Consider the following 23,036-nt stretch of genomic DNA (forward strand, 5'->3'; position numbering starts at 1 on the left):
GTCTGATGTCACCCCATTCATTAGAACTATTTGTGCCTGACCCGTGAGCCAGTTCCTCACCCCTCTGTCTTGGTTTATCACAGTCTAAGGGGAACACTCTAAAATGAGCTCTGCCTCTGTTTTAATCAATCCCTTTCCACCAATAAGGAGAAACAAAATATAGGTAAATATAAGTGTAAAAAATAAGTTTACTAACAAGCAAAGCAGCCACAGGCAAAAAATAACAGTAAATAATCACTAGATACAAAATTACTAAATCTCACTGTGTAGAAAAATCACACTATAAAAAGCCAGTGACCATGAAGAAGACAGAGGAGTCCTGAAACTTTATTCAAATAAAGGGAGAGTCCACTGGGGCATATGCCCATGGGGTTTTCTCTCTTGAGGTTTTGGAGGACACAGCCTCCTTTTAAACTCCCAGCCACACATTGCTGTCTTCCTTTTCCCATTGGCTGAGGTACTAGGAAGGTACAGCCTTCCCAAACCGCCTAACACATAGTGCCCCCTTAAACATGTAATTTTCCCAAAAGTTTGGAAACTCAGGCTTGTGGGGACCCGTTTGTCTATTTCAAGAGTCAAACTGTCTGGGTTCTGTAACAAACTTGCAGCTTGAAGTTAGTAAAGACATTTAGACCCATTTCAAAGATGTTAACACCCATACCCTCACCCATGGAATTATTTGTGAAGACTTTAGTACACATCTTTCCTATCATCACGAACTCCATGGAAACAAAGAGAAACTTAAAATGGCAGAATATTCCTCCCTTCCAAGATCGCAGCCCCCACAGATGCCTCCATTGCTTGAGAGACAAAGGGAAAGGGGCCTCAGGCCTTGTGCCTCTCTTATCTCTCTGGTGACAGCAGCTCCGCTGAGAAAGGTGGCTGGTGGTCAGTCAAGGGTAGAGCTCATGGAGGGAGTTTGCCTTTTCTTTTGCACAAGCAGCAGGCTGGGGCCACTTGGTGCCTTCTCGCTTCAGCCAGTATGGAATATTAATCCTAATATTTCCGGGTGGGACGTGCCTGGCCTCATCTGACCCTTGCTGCTGGACCAAAGGCGGCAGCTGTGGTGTTTCACCTCAGAGATACCTTTGGCCGGCTGGATGCTGCAGCTAGGCACTCGGAACAAATCCAGGCATAGTAGAAACTCAGTTTACCTCTGAAGGAAAAGGTTCAGGCGATGGTGAAGAGAAACAGGAGAGGATTCTATCTTAGAGTTTTAATCCAGAGTTTTATTCCAGGATGATAGACCTCTGAATCTTGTAACAGCTCCCAACAGAATCCAGACCGCCTGGTCACGTCTCCTTTTAAGCCCGGGGACAGGGGGAGGGGAAAACAGAGGTTGGCACACCTGGGGGGCTGGGATAGGTGAAACAGGAAATGGCATCACACTGCAACATCTCCCCCTAGTTTTGTTTAAAAAGAAGAGGACTGGGTTTGTGGTACAGAGTGCTTGCCAAACCATGGTTGGTAAATCAGTTCCTCCTCTACAGAAGGTTCAGTGCTTTCCACTGAGGCTTCCATGTCATTCATTGGAGCACTAAGGGCTTCCAAATGGTAAACTTCAGGAGGGGGAGATGAGCTTGAAACTAACTTGAGAACCATGCGTTTGATTAGTCCGAAAACAATGCTAACAACTACAATAACAATAACTAAAATAAACAATACTAAAATTACAGTTTTCAGAATAGATCCCAACCAGCCCGAGAGTCCCCAGCCTTTGAACAGTCCACTCAGCCAGTTGTCAGTTTCTCTCTTGATGTCCGAGGTCTTTTGCCAAGGTAGTCCATACGTGCTTTGGGCTGAGGGACTATCCAGGAGATCACTGGTGGGATGATCGCGAGTAGGACAAGGAGCAGGCTTGGTCTCATGGCGTCTTGAGGCTACACACGAACCGTGGGATCTAAACTGGTACAAGGAACTTAAGACAAACATATTACAAACTATTCCAGATAGGAGGCTTAAATGGAATTTCCTCCAGAGAACGTGTGCAGTGTTTCCTTCTCCAGGCAGCATTAGCAACCTGGGGCGCTTCTGTTGATTTCTCTGAGACCTTGGGAACATAGGGCCTTACCCATTTGGAAGGAACCCACTTTAACCCAGAGGGGGTGGACACACAGGTGTATCCACATCCCCAAGTAACCGATTTGTAAGGTCCCACCGTCTTCCAAGTCTCAAGGTCCTTTACTAAAACCGGAGGCTTTTCTTTCATCAACGTATGACTGCTCCCCCCAAAGTGGCGTAGGATGGACAGGTTTAGGCTGCCAAAGGAACAATTCAGAAAATTTATTGTGAACAGCGCCCTGGACAACCGGATGTGGGGAGGTTCACACCTTCAGAACCTGTTGTTGCTGGTCCAGGACTCTTTTAATATCACGGTGAGCCCTTTCTACAATGGCTTGACCTGTAGGGGAGTAGGGGATGCCAGTTTTGTGCTCTACTCCCCATTGCTGCAGGAAGCTCCCGAATTCCTTGGATTTGTAGGCAGGCCCATTATCAGTTTTCAACTCCTTGGGGATGCCCATGAAAGAAAAAGCCTGTAAGAGGTGCTTAATGGCATCGATAGATGATTCTCCTGTGTGGGCAGAAGCATAGACCGCTCCAGAAAAGGTATCTACACTAACATGAACATATTTCTGCTGTCCAAATGACTGTACCTAAGATGATAAATTTGAATGGCAGGTCAGGCCGACATCGGTCGGCCTGTCTTGTGGACATTGCAATCTGAACCTTTTCTAGAGCTTTCCGTGCCTCTGGGGTAATAGACCTAGGAGCACCTGGGTCCTCTCCCCCTTTCAATAAATTGAAAAGAGGGGCAAGGTCTTCGTTAGTCAGACCGAGCCATGGCCTTACCCAATTCAAAGACCCACACAACTTGTGGACATCCGCAAGGGTCTTGATCCTTGGATTGATTTCTAGTTTTTGAGGAACAATGGTCCTATTTCCAATTTCTAGGCCCAAATATTTCCAAGGTGGCATCTTTTGAATTTTCTTTTCCTGGAGCTCGAACCCTGCAACAATCAATGCATGGATCGTTAGGTCAAGCACATGTGTGAGTAAATCATCATTGCGGGCACACACAAGGATATCATCCATATAATGATAGATGATGGCCTTTTCTGCGGCTGCACGCACTGGGGAAAGCACGGAAGAGACATACCACTGGCAGATCGCTGGAGAGACCTTCAGGCCCTGAGGAAGAACTGTCCAATGGTACCTTTTCATAGGGGCTTCCATGTTGATGGTGGGGACCAAGAATGCGAAACGCGGTGCATTGTCAGGGTGTAGGGGAATATGGAAAAAACAATCTTTTATATCAATAACAGCTAATTTCCAATATGATGCTTTTGGATTGTCTTGCCAATTGTAGGCCTCCTACACCTCGAACGTGACCAGCAACGTCTTGCAAAGGCCAATGTGCTGGCCAGTCTTGTACTGGGATCACTGTGCAGTCTGCACCTGTGTCTACAAGGATCTCAATGAGTTTTGACTCCCCACCCCCACTGACATTACACCATAATGTGGGTTTGTCTTTCCCAATAACTTGGACCCGGGCGACTGTGGGCCCTTGTTTTTCGGTGCCTTCAGGCAAAAACGGCAAAGGGATAGCTTGTGCAACAATTTGTCCTTTGGGAAGAAACAGAGGTGGGTGGAAACAGTGCAGCCTGAGAATGAATTGCTCAGGATCTGATGTTGTCATTCCTGGAGCAATTTCAATCTCATGTGGTGTGTGTTTGGTGTCCCCAATGACGATGTACTTACAACGAATTCGGTGCCAAGTGCTCTTCTGTTCTGGATTGACAGAGACAAAATGCCAGTCAGTGTCTTTCAGGTGGAGTGATTCTGTCAGCTGCAACCTGTAAGGCTCATTGACAGAAGACGTGGTTAACATAGGTTCACCTAAATCATAAAAAGGTTATTTTGTTTCACTTTCAACAGTGGACCAGCAGACGTGGTCTTTGAAGCATCAGCTTCACTTACAGAAATAGTAATATTACTGCACGCTTGGTTTGTTTTGCTTTCCTTATTCCCTTGGCCTGCTCTTTTTGTGTCTGTACGCCTGGCAGGCCGGCGCTCCCCGTTCAGTTTTTTTGTTGTTGTTGACCCCCTGGGAGTGCTTGTAATTCTCCTCCCGTGCCATTTCTAAATTCATCAAATTGCCTTTTCAGGGGGCACTGGCTACTCCAATGTCCAAGGTTATTGCAAAGCAGACATGGCTTTGTGGGTCAACCATTGCTGGTCTTCGCTGCTGCCCAGTGTACTGCTGTGCTGAGGGAATGGGCGCAGGGCTGGCAACGGCGACACGCTGAGGTGGTCTTGGCAGCAGCCTTGGTCTGGTGTCTTCAGCAACACTCATCAGAGGCACTTTCCTGTTACAGACTAGAAGCATATCTTTTAGTGTAGGGGGAGGTTCTAGAGGGAGACTCAAAATTGCCACTCGACACTGTTCATTTGCATTTGTAAATACCATTTCTTCTAAAACCTCTTCCCTTGCATTCTCTTTTTTAACTTGTATTTCAATGGCTCTAGTTAACCTTTCTACAAATTTCAGAAAAGGCTCTGATGGCAGCTGCTTAATCTTACTGTAGGGCTCAAAAGGCCCCCTAGGCTGGAGGGAAAAGAATGCTTTTTCAGCTGCTTCCTTTACTTTCTCGAGTGTTTCTACAGGAATTGCGGTAGCTTGGATTGAGGGTGAAGACCATTGGCCTTCACCGGAGAGATGCTCAATGGTAATTAACATGCCATTAGCATCTTTTGCTGTGTTTGGATCAGCATGCAAGCCTGGGAGAGCCTCTTTTAACAGTTGTTTCCATGCTAATTCCCATAATTTGAATTCTGTAGAGGTCATGAGGCATGAGAAAAGCTGTTTTAAATCATGTGGGACGACTGCAGTCCTACTCAATTCAGAATTTAAAAGGCCACGGAAATATGGACTGTGTGGGCCATACTTCCAGTGAGATTTACTGACCTCTTTAATCAATTGTCGTCCAAAAGAGCTCCAGTTAGCAGTTGGGGCTGCTCCTCCTTGTGCTGCAGGCTGATATGAAAGAGGAGCGAATGACAAAGTGGGACCCTGTATTGGGTCTGCAGCTTCCTGCCCTGTATCCTTTGAATTGGAAGCATTGAGATAACAGATACAGGTTTGGGGACATGCAGTGGGCGTGCCCCCACCGTGGGAACCCGGGGAGGGGGCGGGGACACAATGGGAACAGGGGGCAGAGACGGGGGGAAGGCAGGGGGCGGGGACACCTGGTGACGTCACATCGGCAGATGCCCCCTGGGAGGAGTATAGGGGCGGAGCTGAGGGTACTGCAGGAAAGGGAGGGGGAGGGAAGGCGTCACGAGGAACAGGAGGAGAGGGGGATGGGAAAGGAATTTTGGGATGCTTAAGGGGATCTTGGGAAGAAGACGACCAGGTTTTCAATGGTGCCACATGGCAGCCTCCATCTTGTGTACCCCCTAGGGACTGGGGGCCATTTTGGGCATCACTGCTCTCCGAAAAACTAACACGTGCTCTGGGTTTCAGAGCGGGGGACACAGGGTTTTGGAAAATGTTCCACGCTGTCTGGCCAGGTCCTTGTGGACAAGGGAACTCAGGCATTTTAACAAGCTCAGGGAGTCGACTTCCCAGCACATGAGCAGGATTTGCTCTCTTTAAAATACCAAGTTTTGGGGTAAGAGGTTTAGGGCTGGAAGGGGGAGAAACAGGGAGAACAGAGGTACATGGCTTGATATTTGGCTTTTTCTCCAATTCCCTTTGTTTGAGCAAGGCTGTTTGAATTTGTAAACTCCAGAACACAAATTTAGCTGAAGATGTATTCCCAGACTGTCCCAAGGTTATCAATTCATGCCCTACTTTATCCCAAAATTGAATATTGTGGACTTCCTCAGGAGAAGTTTGTGGGAAGTGTAGAAAAAGCCACCTTGTAAACTGTTTCAATTTTCCTTTAGAGAACTTTACATTTGCACTAACTAAAATTCCAACACTATGATAATACACTCCTGTTTGTGCTGTGCTTAACTTTAAGCCCATTTTAGATGTAAATGGCACAGAACAAAGTCCCGCCGACCGAATACAAAGCCAAAATCAGCTACCGATTTCCAAAAAGACCACGGTTAAAAAGTGATAACGATCAGATGAAAGCTTTTACAATGCAGCTGTGTATACTGCTTCTAAAACTGCTGCGGTAGCAGCAGCAGGGAATCGGGACCCGCCCCGCGGCATGGAGAGACAGACAAAGCCTCCCCCACCCGAGAAGGCAGCCCCCCCCACCACGTGTAGAGAGCAGGCCCCCTGCGCCACATGTAGAGAGCAGCCCCCCCCGCACCGAGAGACGAGCATGCTGCACTGCCGAGCTGGGGGGAGGGGCAGGCAGAGCTGTCCTGCTCCTCTGAGCCGGCGCCGCCAATTCTAAAAATGGCAAAAACACGCCACAGTGAGTTAAAGCTTTACAGGGTATCGCTTTCGCTCTGCAGGGCTGCGCAGCTTAAATGCAAGAGCAAAAAAGAACAAGTCTTACAGCAGAGACGGAATTTGAGCTTCTACTCCCCCAAGGAGCAGAAATACTCACTGAAATCAAAGCTGGTTCTGGCAAAGTCAGGCAGGCTGGTCTCTTCACTTGAATAGGACCCCTTGGGCAGGAGGGGCTCCCCTATTCTCCCCTGGAAAATTCGCTCACCAGAAAGGAGCTGCACTTTCCAGAGGCGACGAGCATTCCACGAAACTTCTTGTGGGATCAGTCCCGAAGTTTCTCTGGAGAGCTATGCATCCACAGCTCTACCAGTGGACGCTAAGCTGCCTTAAAGCTTTTCCAAGGTTCTGAGATTCGTTCTGGGGCTGCAGGTTTGTGCAGCCACACGTTTGGGCGCCAATATATGGAATATTAATCCCAATATTTCCGGGTGGGACATGCCTGGCCTCGTCTGACCCTTGCTGCTGGACCAAAGGCAGCAGCTGTGGTGTTTCACCTCAGAGATACCTTTGGCTGGCTGGATGCTGCAGCTAGGCACTCGGAACAAATCCAGGCATAGTAGAAACTCAGTTTACCTCTGATGGAAAAGGTTCAGGCAACCGTGAAGAGAGAAAGGAGAGGATTCTATTGTAATCCAGAGTTTTATTCCAGGATGATAGACCTCTGAATCTTGTAACAGCTCCCAACAGAATCCCTACCACATGGTCACGTCTCCTTTTAAGCCTGGGGACAGGGGGAGGGGAAAGCAAAGGTTGGCACACCTGGTGGGCTGGGATAGGTGAAACAGGAAATGGCATCACACTGCAACAAGCCAGGCATTGCTGGCAGGCTGGGGACTGCAAGAAGTGGGGCCGCTCCAATCTTTCCTGGTTTGGTGCCACAACTGTGGGCAGTCACTCCCAGAATTTGCCCCAAGGCAGTCCAAGACTGCAGAATGCACCTTCTCCAAAAACGGGAAAAAACCCCAAAGAAAACCCAAAACGGAAACCTCCACCTGCACTTCCTCTGCTCTATGGCATAAACCAAGAGAGAGACTCTGCCCGACTCATAGACTACAGGGCCTAAAAGAGGTCGGCTGTAGTGGTCAGACGTTTTAGAGGGACCATGGCATGCTGTCCAGCCCTGTTTCTGGCTGCGGTCTTAAAGAGACAGCAACCTTTTTTGGGCATAGATAGATACAGAATGTAATAACATTATAGATACGGAATGCAATAACATTTTGGGTTACCCAGGACACCATAGCATGACGTGTTTATCCAGCTGTGTGCTGGACATTTTGTCCAGAAGGATCCTGGGATAGACAGTATTGAAAGCTTTAGTGAATCAAAAAAGATGACATCACCTCGCTTCCCTCGATCAAGCAGATGGGTTACCTTGTCATAAAAGGTAATCAGGTTTGAGAATCAGGACTTTCTCCTCACGAAGCTGTGCTGGCTGTAAACAGTGACTACATTGTCCTTTCAGTATTTTTCAGTACCTCCCAGAATAATCTTCTTCATAACTTTACCAGGCACTGAAGGGAGACTGACATGCCTGTAGTTTCCAGAGTCATCCTTTTTTGCCCTTTGTGCCAATAGGGACAATGTTCGTGAGCTTCCAGTCATCCAGGAACTCTCCAAATTCCTAAGACTGTTCAAAAATCATTGAGAGAGGCCTCATGATGACATCAGCCAGCTCTTTAAGTCTTCTCAGATGAATCCCATCAGGCCCTAGAGATTTATAGGTATCGAGCTGGAGCAGCAGATAAGATCAATTCAGGGTCAACTGGGGGTTGATCATTCTCACAGCCATGGGCCTCCAGCTCCAGGCACTGGGACCCCCTTTAGTCCACCATCCATGTTGAAGACAGAGGCAAAGAAAGCATTAAACATCTCTGCATTGTCCATGTCCCTGTTTGTGAGGTGACCATCCTCATTCTGGAACGGACCAATGTCATTTCTGTACTGCCTTTTGCTATAAATGCATTTAAAGAAACTTTTTCTCTTGTCCTCCACATTACTAGCACCTCCAACTCCAATCAAGCTTTGGCTGCATGAATTTTCTCCCTGCAGTGGCAGCAGCGTCTCTGTATTCCTCCCATGTCAACTGACCTTGCTTCCACCGGCCATACATCTTCCTTTTTTGCCTTATTTCCAAGAGACGATCCCTGTTCAGCCAAGCTGGCCTTTTGCCTAGCCTGCTTGACTTCTGACATTTAGGAATTGCCTGCTCCTATGCCCTTTGGATGTGGAGCTTAAAAAGTGACTAGAATGATGGACCCCAGCACATGAAAAGGCATTTTCCCAGGGGACGTTACTTACTAATTTCCTGAGCAACTTGAAGTCTGCTCTCCTCATGTCCAGGGTTGAAGTTTTGTTGGCACTTTTCCTCCTGTCAACAGAGATTTTGAACTCAGTTGTATCAGGGTTGCTGTAGTCAAGTAAAGTAAAACAGTTTTTTAATAACATGGTTTTGACAAAAGTGCATAATCTCTTACATTTCTAGATATATACATGGCCTGTCCCTCATTCAAAATATATATATATATATGTGTGCATATATTGTAAATATGTGTATCCATTTCTCTTTGCAGCTAGACACTGAAACATACTATACATACCATTTATGAAATCATGTGGCTTAGGGACACAAAGATTATCAGAAGGCTGGACTACCTCTCCTATGAAGACAGGCTGGGAGAGCTGGGGCTGTTTAGCCTGGAGAAGAGAAGGCTCTAGAGGGGATCTTAGAGGACCCAGTACCTAAAGGGGCCTACAAGTGAATTGGAGGGGCACTATTTTCAAGGGAATGTAGTGATAGGACATGGAGGAATGACCTTAAGATGAAGGAGGGTAGGTTTAGATTAAATGATAGGAAGAAATTCTTTACTGTGAGGGTGGTGAGGCACTGACACAGGTTGCCCAGAGAAGCTGTGGCTGCCCCATCCCTGGAAGCGTTCAAGGCCAGGTTGGATGGGGGTCTAAGCAACCTGCTCTAGTGGAAGGTGTCCCTGTGCATGACAGGGGGATTTTAACTAGATGATCTTTAGGTCCCTTCCAACCCAAACAATTAAATGATTCTGTGATTAATGTATGCTGAAGAGGAAGACAAGTCCAGGAATTCTTTCTGTATTTATAAGTGTGTGTGTCCTGGTTTGAGAGGAAGTGAGTTTTTTGGGATGCTGTGGTCAAACCAATAGGTGCTCAGATTTGAATATTGGCACGTGGTGTGGCCACTGAGGACATGGATATGCCTCGGAGAACACAGGGGGTTAAAAGCAGAGAACTCCCAGGAAAACTTTCTCTTGGGTTCCAGCGGTGAAACAGGTCAGACCTCCCCTGCCCAGCTGCTACGGGCTGGGCAGGGGAGGGAAAGCCATGCGGCCAGGTGAGGTGAGCCAGGGCCCTGAGGATGGAAGGGTAGAGGAGCACCAAGAGGCATTGGGCAGCCCCCCCACATGAGAGAGAGAGAGAGAGAGAGAGAGAGAGAGAGAGAGAGAGAGAGCCAGCCTGTGCCTGTGCCACCAGCAGGGCAGCTGTGGGAGTTCTGGACAGGCAGAGCCTGAGATTTTTAACCCTTTTCTTGGATGATGGAAACCTTACAAATGCTAATCCTCCTGGAGTTGAATGAGAAGAGAGCTAGAGACGAGATAAGAGGAAATGGGCCACCAGAGAAGTGAAGAAGAATCTTGGGTGGGCGGAGGTGATGGAGTTGCCTTTAACTGGACTTTTCTTGTATAGCCATGGACAGAACCATTTTTCCTGTGACACAGAGACTGCATTTAGGGGGAGGCAATGGCTTGGAGCCAAGAGAGTGCAGTGATGTTATGTGAAGGAGTGCATGAACAGAGACAATGGGTGAGGAGGGTGGTGGTGGTGCCCTCCGTCTTCAGGGAAGAAGAAGATCTCTGTTCTTGAGACCCCTCGGCCCCAGGGGGTGAAATTTGGGGGGGACAGGTGTCCCAAAAGTGAGAGACTGTGCTTTTTTTTGAACTGGGCAAAGCACCTGTAAAAGGAAAACCCTAGAAGCAGTTCTGGTCCATGCGCAGTGGTGAGAGCACTGGGCATGGAAGGAAGAGTCACGATGGCAAATGATCTCCGGGTGGTGCCACATGTGACATGGAAACACACGAGGTTTCAACTGTGTTTCTAGGGGAAGCCTATGGCACAAGAGGGACTCCTCTCTCCTTGATGAACTGAGAATTGATTATCTGAAGGGTGGGGATGGACTGAGAATTGATGATCTGAGGGGTGGATATATTGGAAATTTGGTGGGGGGAGAAAGAATGTTTTCGGAAGGTTTTCATTCTTTCTGTGTGTTTTCTTTTTACATGTAGTTGTAGGTTAATAAAGTTTTCTCTTCTTTATTCCTAAATTGGAGCCTGCTTTGCTCTATTCCAGGTCACATCTCACAGTAGACACCAGGGAGAATGTATTTTCATGGGGGCACTGGCGTTGCGCCAGTGCATGTTCATGTACAGGTATGTACTTGCTGAGACAATGATACATAGAGAAATATGTATAATCCTATTTGCATACATCTCCCGAGATGGAGATCATGTTTCTTTTTCTTTCATGCTTTTTTAAAATTGTAATACAGGTGTCGATCAGAAAACTAGTGCTAATTTTCTCATGGCATGAAAATGTGTATTTGGCCAAAGAATTTTTCTATTAAGTGCTAATAATAATAAGGGTAATGCTAAGTGAATGATACTGAATACTAATAATTATCCCTGTCAGTATCAGGTTTCTCCAGCCAGTAGACAAAACAAATTATCTACTCCATCTTCTGAGCCACCTCCCAGCATTATGAGGTTTGCACTGCCACTTGGGTATAAAAATAATGGGTCAGATTCCTCTGATTCTGAGTACAGCTCTCAAAATGCAGGCATCAGTAAAGAGCTCCATCAGTATGAGGCTATTCGAGGCTCGCTGGCACCAGTCCATTAAGTAAAAATAGAAGCCACTGAGAATCCTGTCTTTGCAAGATCCGCTGTAAGTAGCTCACATTTTGACTGGAGGGATGGCAAGAATAATTTTGTTTGGTTGGGTTTTTTTTTAATTAAAATCCTTTTTTGTGGGAAGACTATAATATTTCTTTCATGTTGTGGTCTGATTATGCTTTGTGACTGTGCCAAAATATGGAGCACTTGTAGACAGGATGTGAAGGCTTTCATTTAAAATCAAGTTGGGGGTAAAATTATGGCACCAAAGCTGAGGTATTGTATTTGCAGGGAATGCCCTGACAAAGGCAGGAATGATGAATCTGACTCCATGTTCTCAGAAGGCTAATTTATTACTTTATAATACTTTATTATATTAAAGAATACTAAACTATACTATACTAAATAATACATAAAGGATACTTACTCAGTGCTAAAAAGATAATAATGAAAACTCGTGACTCTTTCCAGAGTCTTGACACAGCTTGGCCCCAATTGGCCAATGAATCAAAACAACTCACACCAGAATCCAATTAAACAATCACCTGTGGGTAAACAATCTCCAAACACATTCCAAAGGAGCAAAACACAGGAGAAGCAAATGAGATAAGAATTGTTTTCCTTTTTTTTTTTTTTTTGAGGCTTCTCAGCTTCCCAGGAGAAAAATCCTGGGTGAAGGGATTTTTCCAGAAAATGTGAATGCCACATTTCACCCTTCTCAGTATAATTAAAATAAAAAGAACTGCCTTTGTAATTCTTCTGCTGGGCCCATGCAGAAGAGAGAACAAACCCGTCTCAAGAGGTTTATCCGTTGCCAATCAAAACCTCAATCAAGTGCTGATGTAGAATGATCAAGGAGATTCTTTACCTGTAGAATATCTATTTCTATCATATCTAATAGAAGGTTTACAATATAAGAAACTCAAACAGCATACAAAAAATGTTCACTGTTTCAAGTCCAAACAACTGAGTTTCAGGAGAAGGTCCATTGACTGGAGATGTTGATTTTTGACATCCATGAAAGTCCCTTTTGGTCCTGAAAAAGACTTGCAGAATCCCGAAACAAAGAACTGCTAAAGAAAATCACCATCAACTATTTGAAATCCATTGATAGTTATCAATCAATATTGAGAAAATTCCTGGAATACCCTGGCCACAGCTCTTAATTGAAACACTTGGGCCGAGGTTGACTCGTTGCTTTCAAGTACTTTGAGAGGTCAGCCTTTTCCACTTTTTTTTTTTTTTTTTTTTTTTTTTTTTCAGAAAGACCAGCATCAGCAGAGGCTTTTTGGACCCTGCACCATTGGGTGGGGCAGAGTCCCTGGACCTGGTGGACAGGCCAGGGAAACCAGACCCGGCGATGGGTGAGCCGGGGCCTAGGCCCCGGTGTGAGGGCCGAGAGCCCCAGACCTGGCCCGCGGGGTGGGGTCTTCGTTCCCACAGCCCGCCCCCACCATGCTGCCAGTATCTCGGCAACAGGAGTGACCGAACGCTTCCTCCCCCTCCCCCCATGACCACTGGTTCCTGCTGGCGGCTGGGAAGGGGAGGTTTTCCTGGGGAGGGGGCATTCGGATCTGGGGGTCTTACCTGCCCAAAACAAGCGAGCGATGCTCGCTTTTTGCTGCACCTCCCTCCCCCGTGATTCAAATGACAGTGTTCCCGCTCTTTGCTTCTCAGCACCATTCCCATTCCCTCCGGGCTTGGGACCGGAGGCAGCACCTCCGAGAACCACCTCCCCCAAGCCACTGGCGCATGCGGGGGGAGCCAGGCACCCTAAACCCCAGCGAGAACCCCCCGACCAAGCGAGAGTCGGCCCGCAAAAAATGCTGTGTCCCAGAAAAACACTGAGTTTCAAAGTGTTCACCCAGGAGGTGCCTGCAAACAGCTGTCGAGTCGTGCCGCCTCTGCTGTGGGACTGGCCAGTGTCTTCTCTCGCTGTCCCAGCCGCTGCCTCGGGGGAAGATAGCTAACTAACTTGGAGTGTAATAAGTAGCAATACGTTTGTTCATTAATTAAATCAATAGCTAAATAATTATACAATATAAAAGCAATAACTAAATAGCTAAAACCGCTTGATTCTTAAATGTGCAGCCACATATGGTTGCTTGGCTTGCAGGAATCGTATAGTGCTTTGGGAATTCCATGGTAAAGATATACCTTATAAGGAAAAGTTCACCCAGAGGTCACAGAGGAAGGCTGTAACAACAATCCTTAAACTCGCAAGAATTGCTTAGGCTTGCAGGAATCGTATAGTGTTCTGAAAATTCCACTGTATAGGTATGCCTTATAAGGAAAAGTTCACTCAGCGGTTAAAGAGGAAGACTTGGAGCCTTCATCCCACGGCCACCAGAAGGCAGAAAAAGACCCCCTAGCAACTGAATGAGCAAGCGCAAAAGACAGACCACGTCATCCCTGGACCCGGGAGAAGAAGGCAATAAAAGGTGAACTTTGGGGATAGGAACGGCCCGAGCCTAGAGGAGCGGAGACTCCCGGCCGCCCAGCGCTGAACTTTGCTTATTCTCGCTTGCATAATAATAAAAATAATTATATGATCCTTAAATCCAGTGGACTCGTTTATCACAGGAGGGGCTGCTGGGCCTGTCGCAGGCTCCGGCGCAGACGCTGATGCGGAGGACGAAGCCTCTGAAGGCGACGGGACCAGCGGTGGGGGCGGCAGAGGCGCGCGAGGAAGCGCCGGCGCGGTCTCTATCTCTGCGGGAGGGGGTGGCAGGCTGGTCGCAGGTGCCGCGGCAGCCGCCGCTGGAGACGGGGCCGCGGTCAGAGCGCAGGGCAGTTCTTCGGGCTGGTCGTCGTCCTCAGCGTCACAGCAGGCATCCTGAATGGGAACCGAGCCAGCAGGGGTGGCGGGGGCAGCACGGCGGGCGAGGGAGGGGTTGCTGCAGGCGGCGCTAGAGCGGTTTCTGTCGCTGTTGGACCGTCGCCTAGCAACTCGGGGACAGGCTCTCGTTACAGCTGCTGGCGATTGCGTTGCCTGGCAACCCGGGCAAAACAGTGAGGGGCCATGCTGCGGGCCGGGGGCCCGTGGCCGCCTCTCTCGGTGGGGGTGGAGCCGGCAAAGCCGGTTCACACACCCCCAGGGGGGAAAGGAGGAAGGGTCGGGAACAGCTCCTCTTGCGCATGCTCCAGAGAGGCAGGAAAAAGCTGCTTCTGAGCCGTGGGCAAAACGGGCTTCCCCTCCCACGTGCGGGGGGGACAGGAACCAGCAGTTTCTGTCCTTGAATGGACTCTTCTTCTGCCAGCTGTGGGGGGGGGGGGGGGGGGGCTGATGACCCCTGCGCGAGGCGAGGTTCCCCTCCAAGGGGGTTCTCTTCCTCAGAATAGAGAAAAGAGCTGCATACACTGGAAAATGTTGAGACATTCCCTCACCCCACTTGTACTTCTCTCTAAAATAGAGATCCAGTGGCTGCCAGGCTCTCGGATCCAGGAAGGATTCCACATCCTTAAAAAACCCACGAGCTTTCACCCATCTGAAAAACTCATAGAAACGTCTCTTCAGCATAAGAATTCTGTTCTGCAGAGACCAAAATCTCCACATGCAAATAATGTCCTCCTCTGATGGAAAAAATTGAACTTCCGTTTCTGAGGGGACCTCTTCCCAACCATCATCCCATATTTTGTGAAGGACAGTGTTGTCGGGAGGGGAAGGGTTAACAGTACCTTGCAACAGTGTCCGGCTACGAGCGGGCTGCCCAGGGTCCCGCGGCATCCACAAAGGGTCTCTGGACACTTTCCAAGAGGATTCAGCAGATCTTCGCATGTTCAGCCTTGGCTGCGAACTCCGTCCAATTTCAGGGTCTTGGTTCTTCAGCTCAGGCTACAGCCAGCATCTGGGGTCACCACTTATTGTATTTGCAGGGAATGCCCTGACAAAGGCAGGAATGATGAATCTGACTCCATGTTCTCAGAAGGCTAATTTATTACTTTATAATACTTTATTATATTAAAGAATACTAAACTATACTATACTGAAGAATACATAAAGGATACTTACTCAGTGCTAAAAAGATAATGATGAAAACTCGTGACTCTTTCCAGAGTCTTGACACAGCTTGGCCCCAATTGGCCAATGAATCAAAACAACTCACACCAGAATCCAATTAAACAATCACCTGTGGGTAAACAATCTCCAAACACATTCCAAAGGAGCAAAACACAGGAGAAGCAAATGAGATAATAATTGTTTTCCTTTTCTCTGAGGTTTCTCAGCTTCCCAGGAGAAAAATCCTGGGCGAAGGGATTTTTTCAGAGAATGTGATCGCTACACTGAGGTCTTCAGCATATGTAATTGCTGTTGAATCATATTAGCACCAGCCACAAAAGATAAATTTTTGTTTATTCAATGACTGCTGTGGGTGACCTCCAGGAAAGAAAGTGGGAAGAAGTTTAAAACATCCAAACCTCTTCCATACAGTCCCACATGTGTCAACATCTCATATGCCTCTTCTCTGGACAGCTCACTTGGGGAAAAAGACTTATAGAGCCCAGGAAAAAAAAAAAAACAGTTTCAGGGTTATGTCAAATCTTGTATCTGTTCCATCTTGCTAATGAGTTGACATAACTGCAATTTCAAAAGAAAGTGTAAAAAGTTCCATTTCTTGCTCCCCATGCTGTTGCATGTTGAATTGCAGTGTCAATCTCTTTTTGTTCATCAGAGGCCTAAAAATAGGTACAAGCACAGTCACATTTGAAGTTGGACACAGTTTATTGATTGATGTGGCCCCTGTGCTTCATGCTTTTTAAAGAAATCCAGAACAGATTCCTACAGTCTGTACAAAGTACCCCAGTAACTTACTGTGTATGTATGCTGTGTGGAGCCTTTTATGAATGCCTGCAGTTCTGCTTGTTGAATGAGTTAAGATCAAGTGCTTGCTATCCATCTCTTTGAAAAGATGAAGCAGTATGTTGGAAGTGTAGCATGTTTGCTTTGCTTTGTCAGAGGCATAATCATGTGTCTCCCTTTCAGGTGGTTCAGCCAGAGACAAGGTATCAGTCAAGTCCCAAAATTCAGTTAGATCCAGAGCCTGGCATTCAACATTCACAGCATCAGGGCAGACAACCAAAATGGGAAACAAAGGAAGGGCTGCGATCACCTCCTTACTGCTGTTGCAGTGATACTTTTGAAATTTCTGCTGAACAGCATACAGGACCTAGCAATAGGGACTGCTTGGGTCACAAGGATTTTTCTTATAACATAAAAAGCCCAGTGTTTGGTGCCATGAGGGGCTCAGAACCAGTCTACTTCCAACCTATTACTACTGTGACTGCCTCAGCTTCAGTGACTGTTGCTGTTCACTCTATCATCCACAACCACAATTCCTGGGGGGAGAGCTTTCCACCCTACAAAGGATACTCTGAATCTGACCCTGGGCCATTTGAGGACCCCCATGTGCCTTTTGATGTGTGGTATGAAAGAAGAAATTCTAAAATGCAAGTTATAGAACTGCAAGACCTTGAATGTGAAGAAAGTATACCGGACAACAACTCAGAATAAGGTAGATCTGTCTCCTATAGCCAGTAGATTTGCCTGTCTTGGTTAATGATGTTAATGAGGCTTCTCTACCTTAGGTATCCTGTAGCAGATTTAGATTTAAATCTGGAAAGGTAATTTATTTGAGTGGTACAGCAGTAGAAACAGCTCAAACTAGGTGCCTTCAGAGAGGGACCCTGAACAAAGAATACCTGGGCTATTGTGACGGTGTTCACAGGGGTCCCAGGTTGAGGGAAGAGATGAGGATCTGACTCCATGTTTCAGAAAGCTTGATTTATTATTTTATTATATATATTACATTAAAACTATACTAAAAGAATAGAAGAAAAGGTTTCATCAGAAGGCTAGCTAAGAATAGAATAGGAAGGAACGATAACAAAGGTTTCTGGCTCGGCTCTCTGTCCGAGCCAGCTGGGCTGTGATTGGCCATTAATTACAAACATCCAACATGGGCCAATCAAAGATCCACCTGTTGCATTTCACAGCAGCAGATAATCAATGTTTACATTTTGTTCCTGAGGCCTCTCAGCTTCTCAGGAGGAAAAATCCTAAGGAAAGGATTTTCCATAAAAGATGTCTGTGACAGGCTATTATACCCTTACAGTCTAAGTTTCCCAGCCCTCACATGACAGTTTGGTCCAATAATAATATTTGGATCTGGGGTCTTCTTGTTCTTCATTGATTCTCTTAATTGTCTCTAGGCAGGCCATCTCTTATCTGTGAGGTTGCAGCTTCTGCTGAAGGGGTAGTGGCCTTCCTTGCTTCCTTATCTTTCATTGTGAACTGGCTCTGAGACCTCCTTTTACTAAACTAGGTAAAAGTTCAGGGTATCTAGTCTTGCAGCCTAAGGCTTCAGAAAATTTAGCTACTAATGCTAAGCAAGTTATGCTTAACAAGTTTTTTATAAGTAATATAGCAAGTTGAACAGCAGTCCCCTCTGTTTTTATAGGCATACCTGCTTTATAAGGGGTCATCAAGAAGGATGTGTCTATACCCTTGCATGCTCCTAAGTATTACATTTCTTCAATAAGTCTAAACATGCTGAAAAATACAACAGAACAATAAGAGCATAACAACTACAGGAAGTAAAATCTTAACAGGAGTGGCTAATAGGTTTGATAACCAATAATTAATTGCCCAATTGCTGAACAACGTTTCCCACCAATCTTTTGGGGTGCCTGGCTGTAAATGGGAGACTAACGATTGAACAGTTAGCATTTGTTAACACCTTGCCTGTGTTATTAACATAGAAACATCAAGATTAATAGCTGCACAAGCACTCCCTTGACTGGCTAACAACAAATCTAAAGCTATTCAGTTTTGAAACACCATTTTAGTTGGTCTGATATTGCTTGTATGGATGCAATACCCAGATAAGAGTTATCTGTTGTACTATTAATAAAAAGTGTCATACAATGGAAGAAACCCAGGAAGTATGTTATTCTGAAATTGGCCTATTAGGGTCGCCACCCATTCTGGATATACAAAGTATTACTAAAAAAGGATCCAAGGAGTGTTGAGTATCAATATCACAAGTTCTTACATATAATAAGAATAAAGACTATACAATTAGAGATAAACAGGCTGAGCACAACAAACGTATTTCATCATCTGGATGTTATTCTCAAATTATCAGCAACTTGCATTGTCACACCAGTTTATGTGTCTGGAGGCAGCTTCCTTACTTATACTTCCCTTACTCAAATCCTGTCAATATTATACCAAATTACCCTAAACCAATTATTAGAACACCTTCTACGATGACATGAAATGCAATTGTAACAAAATAATCAAAGCAGACCATACTGCAGGACTGATGGGGTTCTGCAACAGTGTCAGTCATTCAACTGATATTCTTAAGAAATTCATTTAACATGTGAGTGATGAATACAATTGTCTTTCCCTGTAACTTTTACAACAAAATAAGAAGTTAGTAGCACAGTATATGGACTGTCCCATTTATGGTCCCACTTTGCTTTGCGAGAGTAGACTTTTATCATTACTGTATCCTCAGACTGGATATCATGTACTTGCATTCCTGCTGGTATTGGTTGAAACCATTGGGTTTGTGCTTTATTTTCTTGTTGATGTTTTTTCTATTTCCATGCACATTTGATAACCCACTCATCTCCATCTAAGAGGCTAGCCCTAGCAGGGACAAAGGTCCCGGGTATAATTGTCTGCCAAACACTGTTCCTGTTGAGGACAACTTTAGAGGTTGGGGAGGGGTATTTCCAATATCCTGATATCCTATAGTACTATTCCTAAACTTCAGGCACTTTTAAACCTATCTGACTACAAGTTTGAGTAATTTTATTATTTTTCCATTTCACTGGAGCCTTTGGTATGAGCTGGACAATGCACCAAAGCAATTTCCCTTGGAAGTTTAATAGTTTCCAACAGCATTCAGATTTCAGTTCCACTAGAAATATTCTATTCTGCCGAGGTAATGAACTCTCATTCTTCACATAGCACAGATGCTGCATGACACTCTCCAAAAGTGTTTTTAGAATCAGCATAGTCACTCATTGATTATGTCCCCATCAGGGACATGTTGTTAATTCAGTGTATTCAGCTCCTTGGGCACTCACCAAGGATTGTAGAGGTTCTGTTTCAAGTACCTCTAAGTGTCTCACCACTGCATAGTCCGTGTGTCATTTTTCGTTCCTGTAGTATGAAGATCCATTGGTGAACAGGGTTAGATCCAAGTTCTCTAGTGGGTGATCTCACAGATCTTCTCATAGTTGGATGGAGTGAAACACTACCTCAGCATAATCATGATGCAACTCACCATCAGAGGGAATAAAGTTGCCAAAATTCAAAACAATTTATCTTTTCAAAGTAATATTGTCTGGTTTAAAAATTTTTAGTTCATAACAATGTGCTTTTTGTGGGGATGATGTTTGTGTAGCATGTGTTTTAAGAATCAGTTCTGTTTCATGTGGGGGACACACAGTGGTTGGGTGACCCAGAACCAATGGTTTGGTCTTCTTCATGATAGTTGCTGTTATTGCTGTCATGTTGGCACAGGAATTATTCCCTGCTGATACAGGATATAGTTCAGTTGAGTAATAAGCCACAGAGCAGCAGTGTGGAGCTAGCTTTTGAGTAAGGACTTGTAAGGCCCCAAACAACCTCACTCAACAAGACACTTAAAAGGGCTTACAGTTGTTCATGTACTCCCAGTTAGACACGTGGGAGAAATACCGACAAGATATTTTCAAGAGGTCAAAACAACAAAAAGAACTTTACTGGCAACTTAAAAAAATCAAAGACATTTTGGCAAAAGATTTAGAGCAGCATTCAATCAACATGAAACACTTCTTAAAGCATTCACTTGGCCAATTTAACTTACCAAACTCTAAGCCTGTTCGATTTTAAGTTACTCAAAAATTCCAAAAAGAGGGAATTAGAAGAAGAAGAAAGAGAAGAAGACAGAAAAGATATAGAAATCACACATATAGCTATAAACTCCCAGATTACAGTGGTGTTCAGATAGAAATTCCAAGAGGAAATAGGGTCAAGACATATGCTTGCCCTCTATTCAGCCTTAAACACCCCTTGACTTTCCTGGGCCCTTCCCCCAGGTGGGACTTCTGGTCATTTGGCCACTCAGGAACTGGGTTAGGGGCTTTAGAGGCAGGTGTGGAGCATGGCCTCTGCTGTGCCAGTCATTGGCAGCCTGGGATACCAGCTCTAGGGGGGTGGGGTATGAACAGGGCAGTGCATTGCCTCGCCAGGGCAAGGCTTGACCCACCCCTTCCCCCACACACATGCACCCCAAAATGCTTTGAGACAGCAATTTTCCCAGCCTCTCACAGGACTCTGCTGGCTACTCCTTTGTTCTCATGCACAAAGGGCTTGGAGTGCCAGAGCAGAAACTAAAGCTCCTTTTATAGCACGGAAAGTCTTTTCTTCCTCTGGAAGAAAACACATAGGCTCCACTTCCTCTGCCTTGGTAGTTTCTGTCAATTGGTTACTTAACTCCCTTAGCCCCAGTAACTAGAGTCTGCAATATCCTACTGCGCCTAAAAAATCCTCATAATTGTTTCTTTGTTACCAGTGTAGGTCTTCTTACAATAGCCTGGACCCATTCTGGGTGTGCTAATCTTTCTCCTTTTGTTAATATAAATCCTAAATATTTTACTTCCTGATGACACAACTGAAGCTTAGAAAGAGATGCACGGGGGCTGCTTTTTCTGCTAAAGCAGTACATAGACAAATAGTATATTTCAAACAATTTTTGTATGCCTTGCTGTCAAGAAACAAGTCATTTACATACTGTACAAGTCTAGAATCTCCAGGCAATATAGTATCTTTCAATTTTTTTCCTTACCACACCAACATGTGATCCTTAAAATAGCTGCAGATGTCAGAGGTGGCTTGGGCCACCAACACACTTGCTGCTAATTCATTATTAAAATTCTGGAGAGTCATTCCAAACAAAGCCTGTTGCAATCTTTCCCAGTAGTCGCCAGGGTGCTCCTCTGGCCTCTGTCTGCATTCCTGTACTTTAGTTCAATTTACTCTTATCTCCTCACAAGCTCTAATCACATTTATCAGATCTGCAGCCACTGTTTGGCAATTATCTGTTTGATTATTACAAGCCAAATCAGGATCAACCTGAGGGCAGGCAGTCTAACTTCCCCCTGCCTGTAGGGTTAATTCCACATTGTTTACAACTATCTTATCCTGCTCGTCTGGATGGAACAACTCCCTCAACAACAAATAAGCATCGGCCCAGGATGGATCACATCCTGAACTAATATCGGAAAATAATGATGCACATCAACCTATACCTTCCCTTAACCTGGACATTTGATTCCCTCACATAACCAAATCCCCAGGGTTCCAGGGGTGATAGATGTATGTATACATGCAACACTGAAGATGGGGGAGGAACATTTCACACATCCATACCCCCCCCCATCCACACCGCGGGCTCCATTGCATGAGGATTACGTTGCATGAGGATTACGGACAATATTAGAAACCACAGGGGAAAGCTCAGCAGAAGCAGTGGGAACAGCAAAGGCAATTGGGGGGCAAGCAACAAGCGATACAAAGGAAGGAGTATAAGGTGGTGCAGAGACCATCTCTGCAGGTGCCTTGGTTGAATTACTCACAATTCCTGCAGTTAAAGTTCTTCTTCAGTTTTCGTACTTATTTTCGACCATCATCTTTATGATGGTCAAATGCCCAATTATCCCATACATACCAATAATCCATTTGTGCTGGGAAATTGTCTTCCAGACAACCTCACAAAAAAGGTACTACTCAAAACATCTAACATTAGGATAACCAAGAACATTATAGCTCTGACCAGTTGGTATATACAATTTCTGTTAGTTTACTTAATATTCTACACTGTTGGACTAATCTATCCCTTATGGAAGTTTGGGGTCACCTTCACCCACTATAACAATGCTCAGTTGTGGCAGTGAGAGTTTGATGTTTAGATTCTCCCTGCCTGTGATATTGGCAGTTTTAAGATATTTTGTCTGTCTGGGGTTATTTGTTCCATGTCTCGCCGTGGCAGTTAGAATAATTCCAGATCCTTCCCTGTCAGTTGTGATTTTTCCTTTCTGCTACTGGTCTATGCCCTTCCCGTTTCAGGTTATGTTTACAGTTAGCCAGCCACCCCCCCTCCTGCATAAAAGCCACTGTATTCCTCTTTTTCCCGCTCTCTGCCACTGCCTCCCCTTCAAGCCCCGGCGGGGCCCCGCGCGGTCCCGCCGCGGAGAGAGACGCCGCCACCACCACTGCCGCTGCCCGCGGGTGTTGCGTCATCTGCCTCACTCTGGCGCTGTTCCCATCGCGGGAAAGAATAACTCCTGTACCATGCTGCCAGTTCCAAGTGGTGCCGCCCCGGCACCATTTCTGCGCGCAAAAGAAATAAAACAGCTCGGAGAAGCAAGCAGAGAATCCTTCCTTTTTTCCTTTACCCCAATCCTTCGGCATAAGATCCACACTTAAAAGCTGTCTCTGGCGGTTTTAGGGACCCCAGCCAGTGGCCATATTGTGACCCCGCCTGCCGGCGGCTAAGGCAGGGCGCAGCCCCTCCTGGCGGGCGTGCCGGTCTCCTCCCGCAACCGGGGCAATACGTCAGATTGGCGTCCAGCCCTGGGGCAGTGAG

General features: G+C 45.9%; 1 protein-coding gene and 1 long non-coding RNA gene across 3 annotated transcripts; one reads left to right on the forward strand and one right to left on the reverse strand.

Annotated features, from left to right (window-relative positions):
- Window positions 1-430: 430 nt before the first annotated feature.
- LOC118701553 (uncharacterized) lies at window positions 431-6,061 on the reverse strand. Of its 2 annotated transcripts, XR_004982552.2 has the most exons (3): window positions 4,967-6,061; window positions 3,760-4,377; window positions 431-2,258 (listed from the first exon to the last, which is right to left on the reverse strand). XR_004982552.2 is itself a non-coding variant. In XM_036406229.2 (2 exons), the coding sequence occupies exons 1-2, from the start codon at window positions 6,029-6,031 to the stop codon at window positions 4,354-4,356; spliced, it is 1,089 nt and encodes a 362-aa protein (XP_036262122.1). In that variant the 5' UTR covers window positions 6,032-6,061; the 3' UTR covers window positions 431-4,353. The 2 variants fall into 2 exon arrangements, 1 of the variants encoding a protein (XP_036262122.1); XM_036406229.2 differs by having other exon boundaries at window positions 431-4,377.
- A 4,787-nt stretch (window positions 6,062-10,848) lies between these two features.
- On the forward strand, window positions 10,849-13,951 carry LOC118701554 (uncharacterized). Its single transcript, XR_004982553.1, has 2 exons — window positions 10,849-10,929; window positions 12,655-13,951. It is a non-coding gene; the product is annotated as an uncharacterized LOC118701554 (long non-coding RNA).
- The last annotated feature ends 9,085 nt before the right edge of the window (window positions 13,952-23,036 follow it).

The sequence above is a fragment of the Molothrus ater genome, chromosome W (genome assembly GCF_012460135.2).
Source record: "Molothrus ater isolate BHLD 08-10-18 breed brown headed cowbird chromosome W, BPBGC_Mater_1.1, whole genome shotgun sequence".
Taxonomy (NCBI): domain Eukaryota; kingdom Metazoa; phylum Chordata; class Aves; order Passeriformes; family Icteridae; genus Molothrus; species Molothrus ater.